The 16,890-nt window shown below is 40.0% G+C and overlaps 1 protein-coding gene across 1 annotated transcript in view; it reads right to left on the reverse strand.

The window, feature by feature from the left end:
- TMEM70 (transmembrane protein 70) overlaps nt 1-16,543 on the reverse strand; it is an 88,906-nt gene extending 72,363 nt beyond the window's left edge. Inside the window, exon 1 of the mRNA XM_078687133.1 lies at nt 16,221-16,543. Within this exon, the coding sequence (XP_078543259.1) occupies nt 16,221-16,421 (201 nt within the window). The 5' untranslated portion in view covers nt 16,422-16,543. The remainder of the gene's footprint in view (nt 1-16,220) is intronic.
- Nucleotides 16,544-16,890: the final 347 nt, after the last annotated feature.

Consider the following 16,890-nt stretch of genomic DNA (forward strand, 5'->3'; position numbering starts at 1 on the left):
CAAAAGGCCCATAGGAATGAATGGGGAGTATCCCTTATTTGCGAGTAGCAAATTACTACTCGCAAATAAGATAGCGATTTTAAGGGTGCCAGGGGTGTCCAAAGGACACCCTGTAGCACCCCTAAAATGCACATTTGAACAGGTGTTGCGCACACACATGTCCAAAGGACATGTGTGTGTGCAACATGCAACTTAGAAAATGCTTTTAAAAGCATTTTTCTACGTTTTTGCTATTTACCGAGAGGTCTGACCTCTCGGTAAATAGCGGCCCAAATTTGCAAAATCGCAATTTTTGAAAGTGTCATGAATAGCATTTAAGGAATCTCTAATAGAGATTCCTTAAATGCTAATTCTCGCATATTAGCTAATTCTTCATTAGCGATTTTTGCATTTGGGATTGTGAATCCCAAATGCCAAAATTGCACTCGCAAAAGGCAAGATTCTGAGAATCTTGCCCTTTGCGAGTGCAATTTAGCTTCATGAATCAGGCTGTTAGATCCCAACTTTTAAAAGTTTTTTAATTTCTAGATTGACCTTCTCCCTCACTATCCATGGTAATGTCTCACCTTCTGCACTTTTAGGTTTGCTGCCTTATTTAATACAATTATATGAGAAAACTCCTAAAAGGGTACCAGTTTTCCCAGAGAAAAGGTCAGGAAACTAGGTAAATAACTTGTCCTACTGGTTTACTATACAAAACTATTAGCACCTCCAATTGGCTGTTGGGATACAAAAATTCCTTGGCCAACCCTTCATAACACTAATCGGCTTTCCTCAGCCCATAGAACTTTCGTGTAGACTTCCTATTCTTGAACTCAAAACTTATGGTTCATGTGTGGTCCAACTATTGGCATTGGTTGACAAGAACAATTGCAACTATTTCTTACCATACTTTATCAACAGTGGTTTATTTGGAACCTAAATCTGCTACCATCAAAATCTGAATACCATCCTCACCCGCCCCCGGCCCCGCCCCCGCTTAAATGCGCATACAGGTGTACTATTGCATTTCTTTGTTAGACTACCAACTACCCCTGATTTGGTTTGATATCGTTAACACCTATAACTAGAACACAATCTTTAGTAGTCCATTTACTGTCTTAATCCAATAAGGTGTATTCAGACTCTGAATCTGTAATTTTCTTAACTATATTGATTCTATTTCCATATTTTACGCAATATATGGGAGCCTTCTCTGTAAAACCTGCTCATTGGGCACCTCCTGTCCAATAGTGAATGCTCACATCCCTTCCAGTTGATTTGATGAGCAGCAACACACTACCTGTCCTTGTTTCAGGGCCCCACTCAAAGAGGCTATCTCGGCCCTTTAAAGAATTCCATTACACTCCTAAAGTTCCTCTGCATCTATACACAGTTTCTTTGAAACCCGTCTTGCAAAATTCTTGTTGGGTTCTGTGCATGACCATAGTTAACAAAGCAGGTCACATTTTTGATGAACATTTGAAGGAGCAGGGTTTTGAGAAAAGAAAACCTTCTCAAATTAACGCCCCAGTAACACATGCGAACAGTGTGCTGTATGTTTAATTTGCACCAACACTAACACAATGGGAGAATGCTTTGCGCATGCGTGCAATAACACGAGACTAATCCATGTCAGACTAGGCCGCACTTTTGCGTTCTGCTTCTAAAGTCAAATAAAATAATGCTGCTTTTACACATTAATGCTTTTGTAAGAGATTTAACATGGGAGAGTACAATGGTGGGTGGTAAACAGTAAAAAATAAATTTCGTGAAATTAATAAAGGTCTGTGTTCTATTCATTATAGAGAAAAACATCGGCCTATAATTCTGCATGGCAATAACGGGTTAACAGGAGAAATCCATTAAAATGCCGAAAAGCGAATTTTGAGAGAGAAATCACAGTGGCTGAAGCTAGTAACCTTCACGAGGCTTTTGTAGGACTGCCAAGAGACGGAAGGAAGGCCATGAAATGCAGAAGAAATGTGCAAACTTCTTCCGTAGAAAGAGTCTACAGAGAACAATGAATGTGTATTAAACTGAAACTTGTTTTCTAGAGGAAATATGAAATTATCGGACGTGGATAACGTAGTGTAACTTGTGTAAAACAAAGAACATTAGAGAAATACAATTGTGACTATGGTGGTGTGATAGAACACCCCGCCCCTCCCCCCCCCCGAATCAACCAATCAAATACTGAGTTTTCCCAAATGTTTCAACTATTGTGGGTTGGACATGTAGGGTTTAGGGTATAACTGGGGTGCTCTAGGAGGTGTGGTTAGGGTGGCGTTGAGAGAAGCTTAGAGGGAGATCGTCTCTGTCCGTCGGTTTGCTGAGGCCTACTTGTTTTCCTGTTCCCATACTGCATCAGTATTCCTGTAATATTTGTTCCCTGAATCTATCTCGGGGGACCTCCTACTATCTCCGTGGCCAGGGGGTGGTATTTTATTTCCTTAAGTTAGTATTTAGCTAAATGATCTGTACTTTGCATGATTATTTGCAAATGTATTTTGTCTCTGAAACTTTTGTCTCTTTGCCTATCCACTTCTTCATATGCATTTTGTTAATTAGATAGGAGTTTGATACTGCTTGCATTGATAAATGTTTTCTTTCTTTCTCTGTGATTAATGCACAGTTTGCTTTGTAAATCTGTACATGTCAAGTTCTTATTCACTGCATTATTTGGTGATAAACTTTATTAACTTTACATCGAGTTTGTGGTTATTTAGTAATAAGGATAGATAGACAGTTATTATTATTGCCATCAACTTCAGGTCCATCGACCAGAGGAAAGAAGTTGGTATGCAGACTCAGTTATGTATTTAGTGTGTAAGATACAAGTCTGTATAATGAACAACTGATTTTGAGTGTTCATTGGTGTTGAAACTCATCTCAGCGTCAATTCAGCGGATGTTGTGTTGGTAAGTTTGTTGTATGGTCCTGTGTGTATTTTGTTTATCGATTATCGATGCCCGATTGGCGCTGGATCACATTTAATCAACAAGCAGGAGGCCTTGCTGATGGTTTTAGTTCTTGGGAGATGACCGGTACCAACTGACATATCACACAAACCGGCCCCCAAATTCCAACACAAACCATATTATGCCATCAGCAAGGAACATGAGCTCATACAGGGGGGTGAGCACGTGCAAGTACAAAGCAGTTGATGCAAACATAACCATTACTACAATCAAAGTAAATAGCCAAACAAAGAATAAACTTACCCCTGATACAACTCTTGGAAGACACTGTAGTAACACTAATGCCCTGGACCTGCTTTAGTAGGAGACAACTTATTTATTTCATGGAAGGTTGTTGCAATATATATGTATATCCATTTAAATTCATATGTATGCACTCACACTAACATGAGGCACAGAGCTCCAAAGGGCTTCCTATCTGACCTTGCCTGTACAAGCTTCCAGCAGCTATTCTAAATCAGCCTTCGAGGTCACTTTCCTTGTTCTGACATCACCATATGTTTCCTTATCTAGTTGTGCAAGTTGCTTACACAGTGCAGAGCCAGCCTTTCTGGTCAGCACATATGTAGTCATTTATGATTGCCATGTTACACATCCCTACAAATGGGGGTGGGGTCGCACACTACTCACACATCCCGGTTAGCCTTATTTGGCTTGGTGCCTTATTCTAGTTCTGCTGACATGGCATTTCTAAATGTATATAGCACCTAGAAACCTGTCACTCTGGGAAGAAGCGGTCTGAGAGCCCCTAAGGCAGGAGATCTGACTTCTTCCTTGCTAATTAGCAAGGATGCATGCTTTTTGGTACCAATAAATGAATTTCGCTCTGTTTCTGAGCAAACCTGCTATGTCTGGTGAGTTTCATTCATTTGCTCCTGGGAGGGTGCCAGTATTTCCCCATCAAAATGGTGTCAGAAAGTGGGATATTGGAGGACTGTGATGTCACTAGTTAGTAAGTGAGATGTAAGCTAAATACCTAACTTGCCTTGCTGCAAGTGACCTTTGAGTCTTTCAAATGCGTATTTAACACACAGTATTAATAAAAGGGCATTGACTGGCATTTAAAATAGACAGGGGACTGTAGAGAATGTTTTTAAAATATTCTTTGTATCAATACACTAACTGATACGTGGCATACACTGCAGGAGAGCCTGGGTTAGAGAATAATTTATGTGTACCTACACATATAAGAAGTAGTGAAACAGGTGACTGATAAGTAACTAAGTTACTTTATGTCAATAAATATTGACAAATGGCTAGACCCTTGGGGGTTTTATAAAAATCCATTGCAGGAGAACCTGTGCTAGGATGGGGTATTGATTTTACTCACGAAAAGAAACCCTCCCAGAATATAGTGAGTGGAGCTTCTGATTGGCAGATTGCCTCAAACACAGGGAAATGATTTTGGAATATGCGTAGTTATGTCATGGATGAATGACTGCATTTGAATAGGGCATTAATATCCAGTACTGGACCTCTATGTTTCCTTGAAATGTTTCTTTGATTTATATAAAAAATGGAGCGTGTTAGTGCATGAGAGAAGGATGTCTCTGGCTGGTCCATAACTGTTGATTTCCCTCTTTTTAACTCATTCTATCCACTACCTAACAACTTTTCCATTGTAGGAGACCTTTTGAATTTATCTTTCAGGGTGTAAGCGCACATTGTGAGTAAAAAGCAAATTTCACAAGACCGGATCTCAAATGAAAATCATGGAAAGCTCACTAGAAAGTGGTTAAAAAAACAGTCAGGAGTGAAAAATTCAAATGAAGGTAAGAATATGAATTATATCAAATATGTTAAGTGGCTGTACTCTACTATGGACAGTGAAGCAGTAACAAAGTATAGATGTGTGACGCTTCAAGCATTACATTGCCACATGGGCAGGTTGCTTCATGTACTTACTTGTCCTGTAACAAAATCCACTTGTCCCTTTTGTGCCATGCAATGCTGTGAGAAATTATGGCAGCAATCTCCTTATATAAGAATTCTGATATAGCATCTCTGATTATGCCAGGGCGCCTACCATAGTAGGGATTGAATATTAGCAATTCCCTTATGTTGCCATGTTTCTGCAGGTCTACATACTGGGGCTGAAGTTAGTGGTTAGCAATAGTTCCAGGGTGGAAGGCCCTTTTGAGTCTGTGCAAAAATACTAACTTGCATGTTTTAAGGGTTTTCACCAATTCTTCTCTAAATTTTTTCTCATAATGAGAAAGGTTGGAAATTTACTCTCGACAGTGGCAGACGTAAAATTTCTTCCAGTGTTAGGAAAAAAGTGGTTGGAGGAAAAGTGAACTTGGAAACATTCAGATTTTCACATGAGCAAATCTACAAATGCAAATCTGCTCATGGAAAAATGCAGTTCACAAATATTTTCTAGGAGTACTATTTCTTGGCCTACCACTGTAAATTCTTGTGAACTCAAGAAAACCGTATATATGCAAGGATATATATACCATGCATTACCTTTTGAGACTTTATTTAATATTTGGGCCTCTAATTAGGCCTGGCGTTAGCCATGACCTTTTGTGTATATTAAAATTCTGCCTGTCACTCTCTCGCTCTCTATCAGCTGGCATCACTGTGATTGACAGTATTCTGCTCTTTCACAAGGAGCATATTGACACACAAAGTAGTTTTGTACAGTGCCCAGAACACATAAAGTAGTTTTGTACAGTGCCCAGAACTCCTGTGGCAATGTGTACTTTGAGACCCAAAAATAATTTTTGCTTTTGCCAATGATTGTTAGAACGGTGAGAGCCCAGCAGCTCCAACACTGATATGGTTTTACAAAAAAGACTGACCTCTTATTTCAGACCTACTGGCTTTGCCAATGCTTGTTTATTTTTGTTTTCTGTAATTGTCTTTAAACTTGTTAAATTGATTTTCCATTATGAATATTTTTGGGGAATACTAGCATACATCAACATGTTACTAAATAATGCTGCAAAGATATGGTACCTAAAATATTACAGTAGTTTAGAGCATTGGTTTTTTTCCTGCTTGCATTTATCGTGAACGTTTTATTTTGAAAGCAAAGAATCATCACACTTGCTTTCAAGTGTCTACAAATATTTGCATATAATAAGAGAGGATTCTGGGAGCATTATACATAGCCTCATATTACTAAACTTTGAAAACGTGTGTAAAAATTTATACTGGAACAACCGTCAGTAGTGCAGTCAGAGCTTACAACATTTACTTTCAGTGCTCATCCTAATAATAAAGTCTTATTGTAACATGGTAATGTTAAAACTAACTTTTCCTAGGAAAAGGGCACTAAATAGGAAAAGAGTAGGCCTCTCAGAAAAAAATCAAAGTAGCAGTAAAATGTGCACAAAGGCCTAGAGTTTCAAAAAGGCTCCTGTGCAAAATGTTACATCACTCTCCTTAGAAACATGATATTAAATATTTAAAGCATTCACATTGTATGAGTAATTGGTGGCTGCTGTATGGGTAAAATGCGAAAATGAAAACGATAGATTTTGACTGGCGTGAAATGCCTGGGTTTTAATAGAATGAACAGAGCTGACTCCCAGCACCAGCTGCTGCTTTCTCTCCTGGGAAGTGTGGAGGGGTGACACCTGCCGGTCATAAAACACAGCTAGATAAATAGACCGGGCCGACCAAGCAAAGATCATGGCAACTAGGTTTGAAATTAGTATCAAATAGCACATACAATCACATGCCTTGAAGACAAATAGTCTTGAAAGTTTGAAATAAGTTGATTATTTTGGATAAAAGAAAAAAGGATGACAGTCAGGACTTTCTTTCCTCAGAAGCACATTTGTGGATCTCATTGTAAATAATTACTTATTTCTAAATGGTAAATAATGCCTTATTTCCAAAAGTGTAAAATAACTTTCTATGTTTTATTAAAGCTTCTGTGCTTAGGGCCAGATGTATCAAAGGGTTTTACCCATTCTGTGTCTACGGGAAAATGTGTTCATACATATGGTCCCTAGTTTTAAAAGAAGCTTTGTAGGGGTTATAAATAAATGCATTTAAAGACAAAATGAAAGGAATGAGGCTTGCTTTTCATATGTAGAAACAAAAGGGTTAGTGATTATGAATTCAAAACTGACATGTAAAAAATTATCAAAAGTTATTGCACTAAAATCGTTTTTGCATAATTATGATCCTTATAATGTCTAATACCACTATTGTGAAAATGTAATCATATTTAGCACTGTTGGAAATTATCCTGTGCAAAGTATATGTTCACATTTCAATGTGCACATTAAGATTTCTATTTCCAACTGGTTAAAATATGTTTTTGCACCAAATTAAAAGGGTGAATATTAAGTTTCTCTAGCAATGACAATAGTTCTGAACCTTAGGGACAACCTTAAAATATGATTCATAATATGGCCTACTGGCTGCAGTCTGAAATGCACCTACAAATGTATGCAAAGAGTAGCCGTACAGACATGAGAATTACATTGCTCGCCTTAATGCACTAGTTCTGAGCAAATTATGGCATTCTGAAAACTGAAATTTTGAGCCAATTTTTTACGTGCTAGAACGCACAGTGCACAATACATAAATAAATAATAAAGAATAAAAGTGCATCATAACTTTAAATTATTAGCTCACAGGCACGAAACAGGACTGCCTTTCAGCTGTGATTCTCCAGAGTTGCTTTGACTTGGAAAAACCGCATGGCATAGCCTTTTCTCAGACAGGGGACAACAGGTTTAAGGGTTAGAGGCCAAGGTCTGTTTTTAGAACTGACCTGCCCTACTGAACGTGCAATTTCCACGCAGGGAGCCACTGTGACAGTATGTGATTTCTACATTACACTATGGAAGCTTGTAATGTTGAAGAGTAGTTTAATCAACCGATTCCTTTCTATTAATTAAAATTTCTGATTCTAACATTGAAGGATAAAACACTACATGTAATTTACAAATAAGCTCAGAGCATTTAAAAAATTGCTCATTTATGAGAATGTTAAAATAAACTTGGCTCTGATGATGTCTGAGGCTATCATGAGCCTAGGAAAATTTGGGTCAAATTAATGCTCAATTCATGTTAATAGTATTCAGGAGATTGTCATTAGTAATTGAACTACATTTAATAAATGGAAGACTTTACCTAGATGTTACAATGAAATTATGGCCTTGATTTAGCCTTCCTGGAACTAGATTGGACAACAAAGATCTGTTTTAGGTGCCATTAGCTAAAGGAAATATTGCATATTCATTTAGGAGCAGATGGGGATAGCACTGTTTTCTTGAGAAATAATACCTTTGTAGGAGATATGCAGGGCAGGCTTAACCCCACTGAATAACATTATTAAGGGGTGCAGCGTAGATACCAGAGAGTAGATAAGAGTATGGTATCAGTTTTATTGTTGCACAGTGTTTCAGGATGAAGATATCAGGCATGCCCAAGGAGAATCTCATGTTGCCACTAAGGTGGCAATGTTTCAACAAACGTGGGAGATAAAGGGATACATTTCGCAATTTTGATATAAATAAATATAATTTTTTGCAGCAGTATATACATTTTTCTTTTAATAAATAAAATGTACTCACAAATACCTAAGGATAGGTTAGAACAGGGCACTTACTGCTTGCAGCTTCAGTAAGGATTCTCTGTTGTACGCAAACCCTGTAGAGCGCGCGTGGATGTGTAGAGAGATGATGAATGATGCTGTTAGGCTTCAGTTTCTTGCATATGCAAAGTAAATGGATGGATGTACATATAACTAACAATAAGGTTATAGATCTAGGGGATGGAGAGGTTTGGAAAAATACCCTCATCATAAAGTGATATTTAAAATAAATAAATAAAACATTTAAAAAGAGAGGGTGGTGGAAACATGCTGTCCCCATAAAGTGATTACCTTATGAACTTGTGGCTCCCTTAGAGCCCGTTGCGCCTGACACCAGTACTATATTATTTATACCTGTAGAGGCAGAGTATTTTTCTCTTCGCAGTGGGTTTTAGCAGTGGAGTGCATCCACAGGGTGAAAGCCTCTTTGCCGTCATGCTGGGATACCCAGTACACTTCGTTCACTTGAGTCCCAATGTCAATGTGCAAGCAGTAAAGAGAGACTTGGACCACCTATGCCTGGAAGGTGGTAGCATCGTCTTACAGTAGGCTGATGACCTCCTTGTGACATCTCCATCACTTGAGGCCTGTGAAAACTTGTGAAGGAGACACTGTAGCTCTGCTGAACTACCTCTAGGAGAGAAGACACAAAGCCTCATTGTAAAAATGCCAGAGCTGCCAAAAAGAGGTGACTTACCTGGGTTATGTGATATTACAAGGTACACGCCGCTTGCCACCTGACAGAATAAAATTGTTTCAGGGCATTCAGCTCCTGCCCACCAAGAAAGGAATGATGTCCTTCCTGGGGATAATGAACTGCTGCCACCAATAGGTCCATAAATGCAGATGCTATGACTAAAGAACTTGCAAACTGTTTCAAGAAATTGAAAGACACATTTTCTGCTGCGCCATCATGGGGACAGCCTGACTACAAACTGCATTTCCATCTCTGTTTCAGAGCAAAAAAACATTGCAAATAAAGTGGTGCTGCCAATGGTGTGCTGAAACAGCTAGAAAAGAAAGGCCTGTGGGACACAACTATAGGACTTTGGTTTCTGCAGTGATTAGGGGTCAGCAGCTGTGATGGTGGAGAGGACGGCTATCATTGTGTTTGACAATACAGGTATAGTCCAGGTGCCACATTTGGTATGGTTGTTGTCTGGATCAACAACGTTTTCTGCTGGAAGGTACACAGGCTATAATGGCACCATGTTGTCTAATTGTAATGTCGTAATAAGATGCCCACCTGTTAATTTGGCAAAAGTATTACTTGCAATAGGTTACTCTGATGAGATCCATTCTCTTAGAAACAGATAAGACCCCATGAGTAAGTTGGTGTTGAGATTGTAGAAATAGGCACCACGCCAAAATTAGACACCATTAGAAAACGGCGACTATATAAGTGGTACACTGATGCTTCCTCCAGCAGACTGTTAGACACTGATTACAGAGCAGGGTATGCTATAGCAATAGCTGAAGTGCAGCTCTGCCACTTGGAACATCTACCCAATAGGATGAGCTGTATGCTGTAACAAAATCATGAATACTAGTCAAGGGTAAAACTGTTAATAATTTACACTGACTCACATTATGCTTTGCAGTTCTTATTTGTGGCCACCTGTGGAAGTATCACAGATTCATAACAGAAGCAGGGCGCCTTATTAAAAATGGTCCTTTAGTACGGATCTAGTTAAAAGTAATATTATTATACACCAGGATAGCGGTAATAAAATGTGAAGCCTACGCAGGAGCTAATACTAAGTTAGCCAAAGGTGATGCCATCGCTGACACAGCATTAAATGAAAGCATGTTACAGCCAGTGCAGATGGGACTAATGAACAAAGCATTCCAAAAATACAGCTCATTCGGAGACAATTGTTGCAAGCTAATGTAAAGGAAGTACAATGGTCTGCAACACCAGATGAACATAGAAGGAGGATGGGAGCCTTATAATGAAGAGAGTGTGTGCCTACCAGGATGAGATGCCTGTGTCCCCACGCAGTATGTTGCTTTCCAATGGGGCAAAGACATCTGAAGCGATTATGGAGCCATGGTCATAGTGAGAAAAATAAAAGCTGTTTCTTTTAGTTCTAGGTGGACTGGACCATAGACGGTGAACCAACGCTATGAATGGATTGAGGGGGCAAGATGCAGGGCAGCACCCTAACGCCTGAAGCGCCTTGAGACCCGACGGTGATTTGGAGCGATATAAAACCCAGATAACAATAACAATAACAATAACAACGGTACCAGAAATTGATAAACATCTGGCACCAAAGGAGCTGCGCAGCACAAGTCAAGAAGAGGACCTACCAGACCTTTTCTACGATGCATGGTGGCCTATCATAAAGTATCAGAGGGACGCGACATCTACTGATGCTATTGAGTGAAGTACACAACACAGTCTCGAAGAAAGGTGATGGTCTGCACCTGCAGAAAAATAGACTGAAGAGGACAACGCAGGGGAGGTCCGTGAAACCACCCTGAACAAGTCGACTGCGGCCCAGGAGGAGAAGCAGATGACTGCTCACTGTGTGTCTTTAAAGTACTGACACTTGCCAAAACTGCCCGGGAACTGAGTGACTAAGTGACACTGTAGCCTTATGCATTGCATTGAGCAAACAATATTTGTTGGACACCTAATTAGGAGTATGCTGCCGGTATCACAACAGCCTGCTGATATAATAATGATCTCATCAGGATGCATTATGTGACAATATATGGAGTTTATGCAAACAATGTGTAATACCATCCGAAGATATGTAACTAATGTTTCCTTCATATATACATATATTTTGGTTTTACACTAATGTTGGATAGGTCTATCGAAAAGGGAGGATTGTTGCAAAATATATATGTATATCCATTTAAATTCATAGGTATGCACTCACACTAACATGAGGCCCAGAGCTCCAAAGGGCTTCCTATCTGACCTTGCCTGGACAAGCTTCCAGCAGCTATTCTGAATCAGCCTTAGAGGTCACTTTCCTTGTCCTGACATCATCATAAGTTTCCTTATCTAGTTGTGCAAGTTGCTTACACAATGCCGAGCCAGCCTTTCTGGTCTGTCCATATCTACAGGGATGTGGAATTCCTATAGCCCGACGCCCAGGACATATTGTTTGGGGTCAAGGGCAACAAGTTTTAATGTGTATTTTGTCCTTGGGTCAAGTAGGCCCAACCCCTTGCAGCACAAACCCTTTGGCTGCCAGTTTGCAGTACCACATTAAGGGTCAGGGAAGGGCACTGCCTGCAGTTAAGTTAATGTTTGTGTGCATAATTTAATGTTGTTCAAACATGTATTTATGATTCATTAATTGAAAGCTTTTATTATTAAGGTGAGCGCTCTAAGTAAATTTAAGTTCTGACTGCACTACTGACAGTGGTTCTAGTATAAAAATGTGTACACACTGTTTCAAAGATGCTCCCAGAAGGCTCTGATTAGATGCGCATATTTGCAGAAGCTTGAAAGCAAAATTAATGATTCTTTGCTTTCAATATAAAATGTTCCTAAACAAATGAAAGTAGGGAAAAAACATTTGGCTAAACTACTGTAAAATTTCAGGTACCCTTTCTTAGCAGAATCATTTAGCAAAATGTGTTGATGCGTGCTAGTATTTCGCAAAAATATTCACATTGCAAAATCAGTGTAACCAGTTTCAATAAGGAAACAAAATTAAACAAGCATTGGCAAAGCCAGTAGGTCTGAAATTGGTGGTCGGCCTTTTAGTTTTGGCAATGCGTGACTTGTTTTGGCATGGTTTTTGTAAAACCTTATTGATGTGAGAGCTACCAGGCCCTCACCATTATAACAAACATTGGCAAAAGCAAAAAATAGTTTTTGTTCTCAAAAAAGCACACACTGCCACATTAGTATTGGCACTGAACAAAACTACTCTGTGCCGATATGCTCCTTGTAAAAGACAGAATGCGGTCACCACAGTGAAGCTAGCCAATACAGAGAGAATTTTAATAAACACAAACGGTCATGGTTAAAGCCAGACCAAATTAGGGGCCCAATTAATAAAGAAAGTCTCAAAAGTGCACCCTTGCATTAAGTGCAGCTATAGGTCTCTCGTGAATTCACAAGAATTTACAGAAGTAGGGCAAGAAATTGTACTTCTAGAAAATATTTGTGAACTGCATTTTAGCATGAGCAAATATGCATGTATAGATTTGCTAATGCGAAAATCTGAGTGTTTGCAAGTTAATTTTCCCTCCAACCACTTTTTCCCCCCAACTCTGGAGGAAGGTTTACCATTGCCATTGTCAGGAGTAAATTTCCAACATTTCTCAGTATGGGAAAATATTAGAGAAGAGTTGTTGAAGACCCTTAAAATATGCAAGTTAGTAGGTTTGCACAGACTCAAAAGGGCATTCCAACCCTGGATCTATTGCTTGCCACTACCTTCAGTCCCAGTATGTATATCTGCGGAAACGTGGCAACATATAGGGATTGCTAGTATTCAAACAAGACTATGGTATAAGCCCTGCATAATCAGAGAGGCTATATAAGGGCTCCAACATAATGAGATTGGTGCCATGTGTTGCTGGCACTACATGGCACCAGAGGGACAAGTGGATATTGTTACAGGACAAGTAGATTCATGAAGCAACCTGCCCCATGGACAAGTAGATATTTTCATAAATTCCACACCCCTGATATCTAGTCATTTATGATTTCCATGTTACACATCCCTGTTAGCCTTATTTGGCTTGGTGCCTTATTCTAGTTCCGCTGACGACATGGCATTTCTAAATGTATATAGCACCTAGAAAGCAGTCTGAGAGCCCCTAAGGCAGGAGCCCTGACTTTTTCCTTGCTAATTAGCAATGATGCATGCTTTTGGTACGAATAAATAAATTTCACTCTGTTTCTGAGCAAACCTGCTATATCAGGTGAGTTTCATTCATTTGCTCCTGGGAGGATGCCAGTATTTCCCCATCAAAATCCTGGGAGGAGGGTGCCAGTAAGTTCCCATCATAGGTTACCCCAACCTTACATACATCCTCACATTGTCACAACCTCACCGCTCACCATTCTACAGCAGTGTTTCCCAAACTGTGGTCCGCGGACCCCCAGGGGTCCCTGACACATTCCCAGGGGGTCCGCAGGCAGCAGTTTTAAAAGAACTGCAAAGTATCTTGTTTAATTAGCAGTTTTAAAGAACAATAAAAGTGTCAAGATAACACCAGTGATTAATGTCCCTGCTGGAGGGAGATGAGAGTTTTGTCCAGTAGCAGCTTTGACTTATCTGATGTAGCACAGAGGGTTAATATGCCTACTGCAAAGAACGTGTACCATGCATTTTAAAAAACAGTATTTTATATGCATAGGTCAGTGGGTCACTGCTTCTGTCATAGAGATTCTTTTGTTAAAGTGCAGTTCATAAGTGACAGTCATAATCTAGCACAGTGACATATAGACTGTCATCAGAGAGCTGCTTGCAAACTGCAAGGTACAAGTTCATGACTTATGTTTTTTCCCAGTCTTTCATTATCCTGATGCTGTTAAAAAGGTTTATTTGGGTGGAAATGCATTTTTATTGGTAAAGTCAATGCTACCCACTGTGTTATGCTCTGAATCATGAGTTTGTGCTTCTAAAGACCAAGCACTCTTTAAAAATGCCTACCAGTATGAATGGCGTGAATTCTACACCTTGTAGTCCCCTTTGACTTATGTAACATTTTCTATACACTTATTTACACGTATGATTCACTCTCTCTACATGTGTGTGATGTAAATTGCTCTGACATCCTACAATGGTATGAGAGATGCTATAAAAAAATGAAATACACGTGACAGAGGGGCTATGGAGAGATGAGAAGCACTGTTGGAGGGTGATAGTGGGGGAATCATTGAAGAACCCCAGAAAGATTTTTGTTTTCTGATACATAGTCAGGTCTTCATTTACTATTCTTTAAAAGCTAATACAATTCAATATATAATGATAAATGTGTTGTAGACTGCACCATTCTTTCCTAAATTTCTTAGGGGGAGAGCCTCCCAAAGCCCACTTTGTACTGGTCAGGCACACTCACTGCACTTGGTGTGCACAGTATGGGAACTGGTCTGAAATCATTTGCCAGGGCTGCTTTGGGTTTCCAGTCTGGCCCTGGCAGGAGCAGGAGCATCGTACTGCGAAATAAAACCAACCATTGAAAAGTTAGTCACGGAGACGCAGCACCAACCTTCGCGTTAACCTTTTTTCGTTTTCTTGCAAATTCATATAAAATACAACAGAAGTAGCGGAGAGTGTCGTTAGCCTCCTCGGCTTAACAACACACTCTGCCACTTCAGAAACGCAGGGCTGCACCATATGTACAAGAATATGGTGCAACTCTGCGTTTCCCCTGCGCTGGCGCTACACTTAACCGGGAAAGATTGTTTATGTACAGGAAGGTCCACCTTCCTGCACATAAACAATTTTGAAATGTCGTTTTGTCACTTCTATGTGTGCTGCTTAATGCAGCACACATGGAAGTTACAAAATGTCTTTTTTTTTTAAAGATTGTTGATGTGCAGGAATGATCACATTCCTGAACATAATCAATCCAAGGCATTTGCAAAAACTAGGAGAAATTAAGAATTTCACCTTGATTTGCCAAGTTAAGACCAGGTTTTCCCTGGCATTAATTTTTGGCGCTGCCTCCCATTTACGCTGCCCTAGTAAATAGGGGGCAGTGTCAAAATCAAAGGGTGTTGCGGGGAAACGCCCACCGCAACACCCACTGCCCACCCCTTTCACGCTAAGCATTGGGTGAAAGGGGGTCTTATTTACAAGGCACCGTTAACCCACGTTAAGTGGCTTAACTTTGCCTTGTAAATAAGGCGAAGCCCCTATCGCCACTGGAACATCTCAAAAAGTGATGTTCCCATGGTGATAGGGGCTTGTAAATATGTCCCTAAAATCATTTGTAATTCAAGTATTTGTTTTGTGTGTGCATGTGTGTTAATTTTTTCGAATTACTGTTTTAATGTTTGAAATTTAAATCCTACAAATTGCTTGGGGGTCCCCGGCTTCCAGTGGTGACTCAATGGGGGTCCTCAGGAGTCAAAAGTTTGGGAACCACTGTTCTACAGCATGTCTACACAGCCAGTACATAGAGACATCCCAAGTCATTATGTTACCCAATGTCCTTACATACATGACTAAAAGTTAGACCATGTCAGAACAGAAACCGTCAAAGTTAAGGCACCATACAGAGCTGTGATCCCCGGGTTCTTTTCCTGCCGGAAAAGGACCACTCCATGGCAACTTTAAAACACTCCATCGAGACATGTTTCAAGGGGAAAATAGAGTCAGGAGGCTGGTCTGACCATTCACATAAAGAAATTAAGCTCTACCTAACGCAAAAAATGCTACCACACGCCCATTTAGCCCCACGACGCTCTCTGAAGCGGAAACCACAGGGGAAAATATGTTAACTCACTTCTTTCGAAATTTTAGTCCTTAATCAGTTTGCTTTCCTTTGAATAACAACTTGACAGAAACCCTTAACACCTTGTCACTGAGACAGCACTTATTGAGTTCGGAGTCTTCTTTTTAGAAATGCATTCATTGCATTAGCTGAATTGTTCCTAAATAACAGAGTCGAGACTACAAATTCCAGAATGCACCGTGTTTTTTAAGCACACATAAGGACTGGAAAACTGTAGCAGTGATTTCGTTCAATAAATTATATTAGGTTCTCACCTGTCGGTGCGTCGCGAAAGCTCCGAGTTGGAAGAGCATTTGGTGCCCCGTGCCCCGTATGCTGGCATGGCCGATACCACTTCTTTTAGTGTCCCGCTTGACCACTGTTGGCGCTACCCCAGCCGTGCGACCTGTGTGCAGCCGAGCATAGACTCGACCTAACCGGCAACGTAGAGCCACCCCCGCTGCATCAAGAAGCATTGTCGCTGAGGCTCACATGCGTCTGTCCCTGAAATATTTCGACGCCCTGTTTGCCTGCAGCAAGGGTACTACTAGCCCCACGGTGTATATTTGAATGCTAACAGAATCGCCATCTTGGAGTGGTGCAGTTTCTTTAGTGTGATATTTTAATACATACGTTCGGTTTCACCATAGAAACAACGTTCCCGCTCCCTTAACTAAGATTGCTTGAGGAAAAATGCAAGAACTTCAAACTTTCATGGGAGAGAGTATGGAAACGCATATAAAGTAGGTAAACAACAGACCTTGTACTGAATCTGAAATAAAAGATGTCTGTTTATTAATCGTGCTTATTAAGGCGAACGTAATTTCTAATTTTTTTCTATAGCTTTTGATCAGCATAAACCTTCAATTACATACAATAATCTGCCATTGCAGCTATTTTAATATTCAAACACCACCAGAGGTGTCTCTCGTCGATGTCTCCTGC

The sequence above is a fragment of the Lissotriton helveticus genome, chromosome 4_1, assembly GCF_964261635.1.
Source record: "Lissotriton helveticus chromosome 4_1, aLisHel1.1, whole genome shotgun sequence".
In the NCBI taxonomy this organism is placed as follows: domain Eukaryota; kingdom Metazoa; phylum Chordata; class Amphibia; order Caudata; family Salamandridae; genus Lissotriton; species Lissotriton helveticus.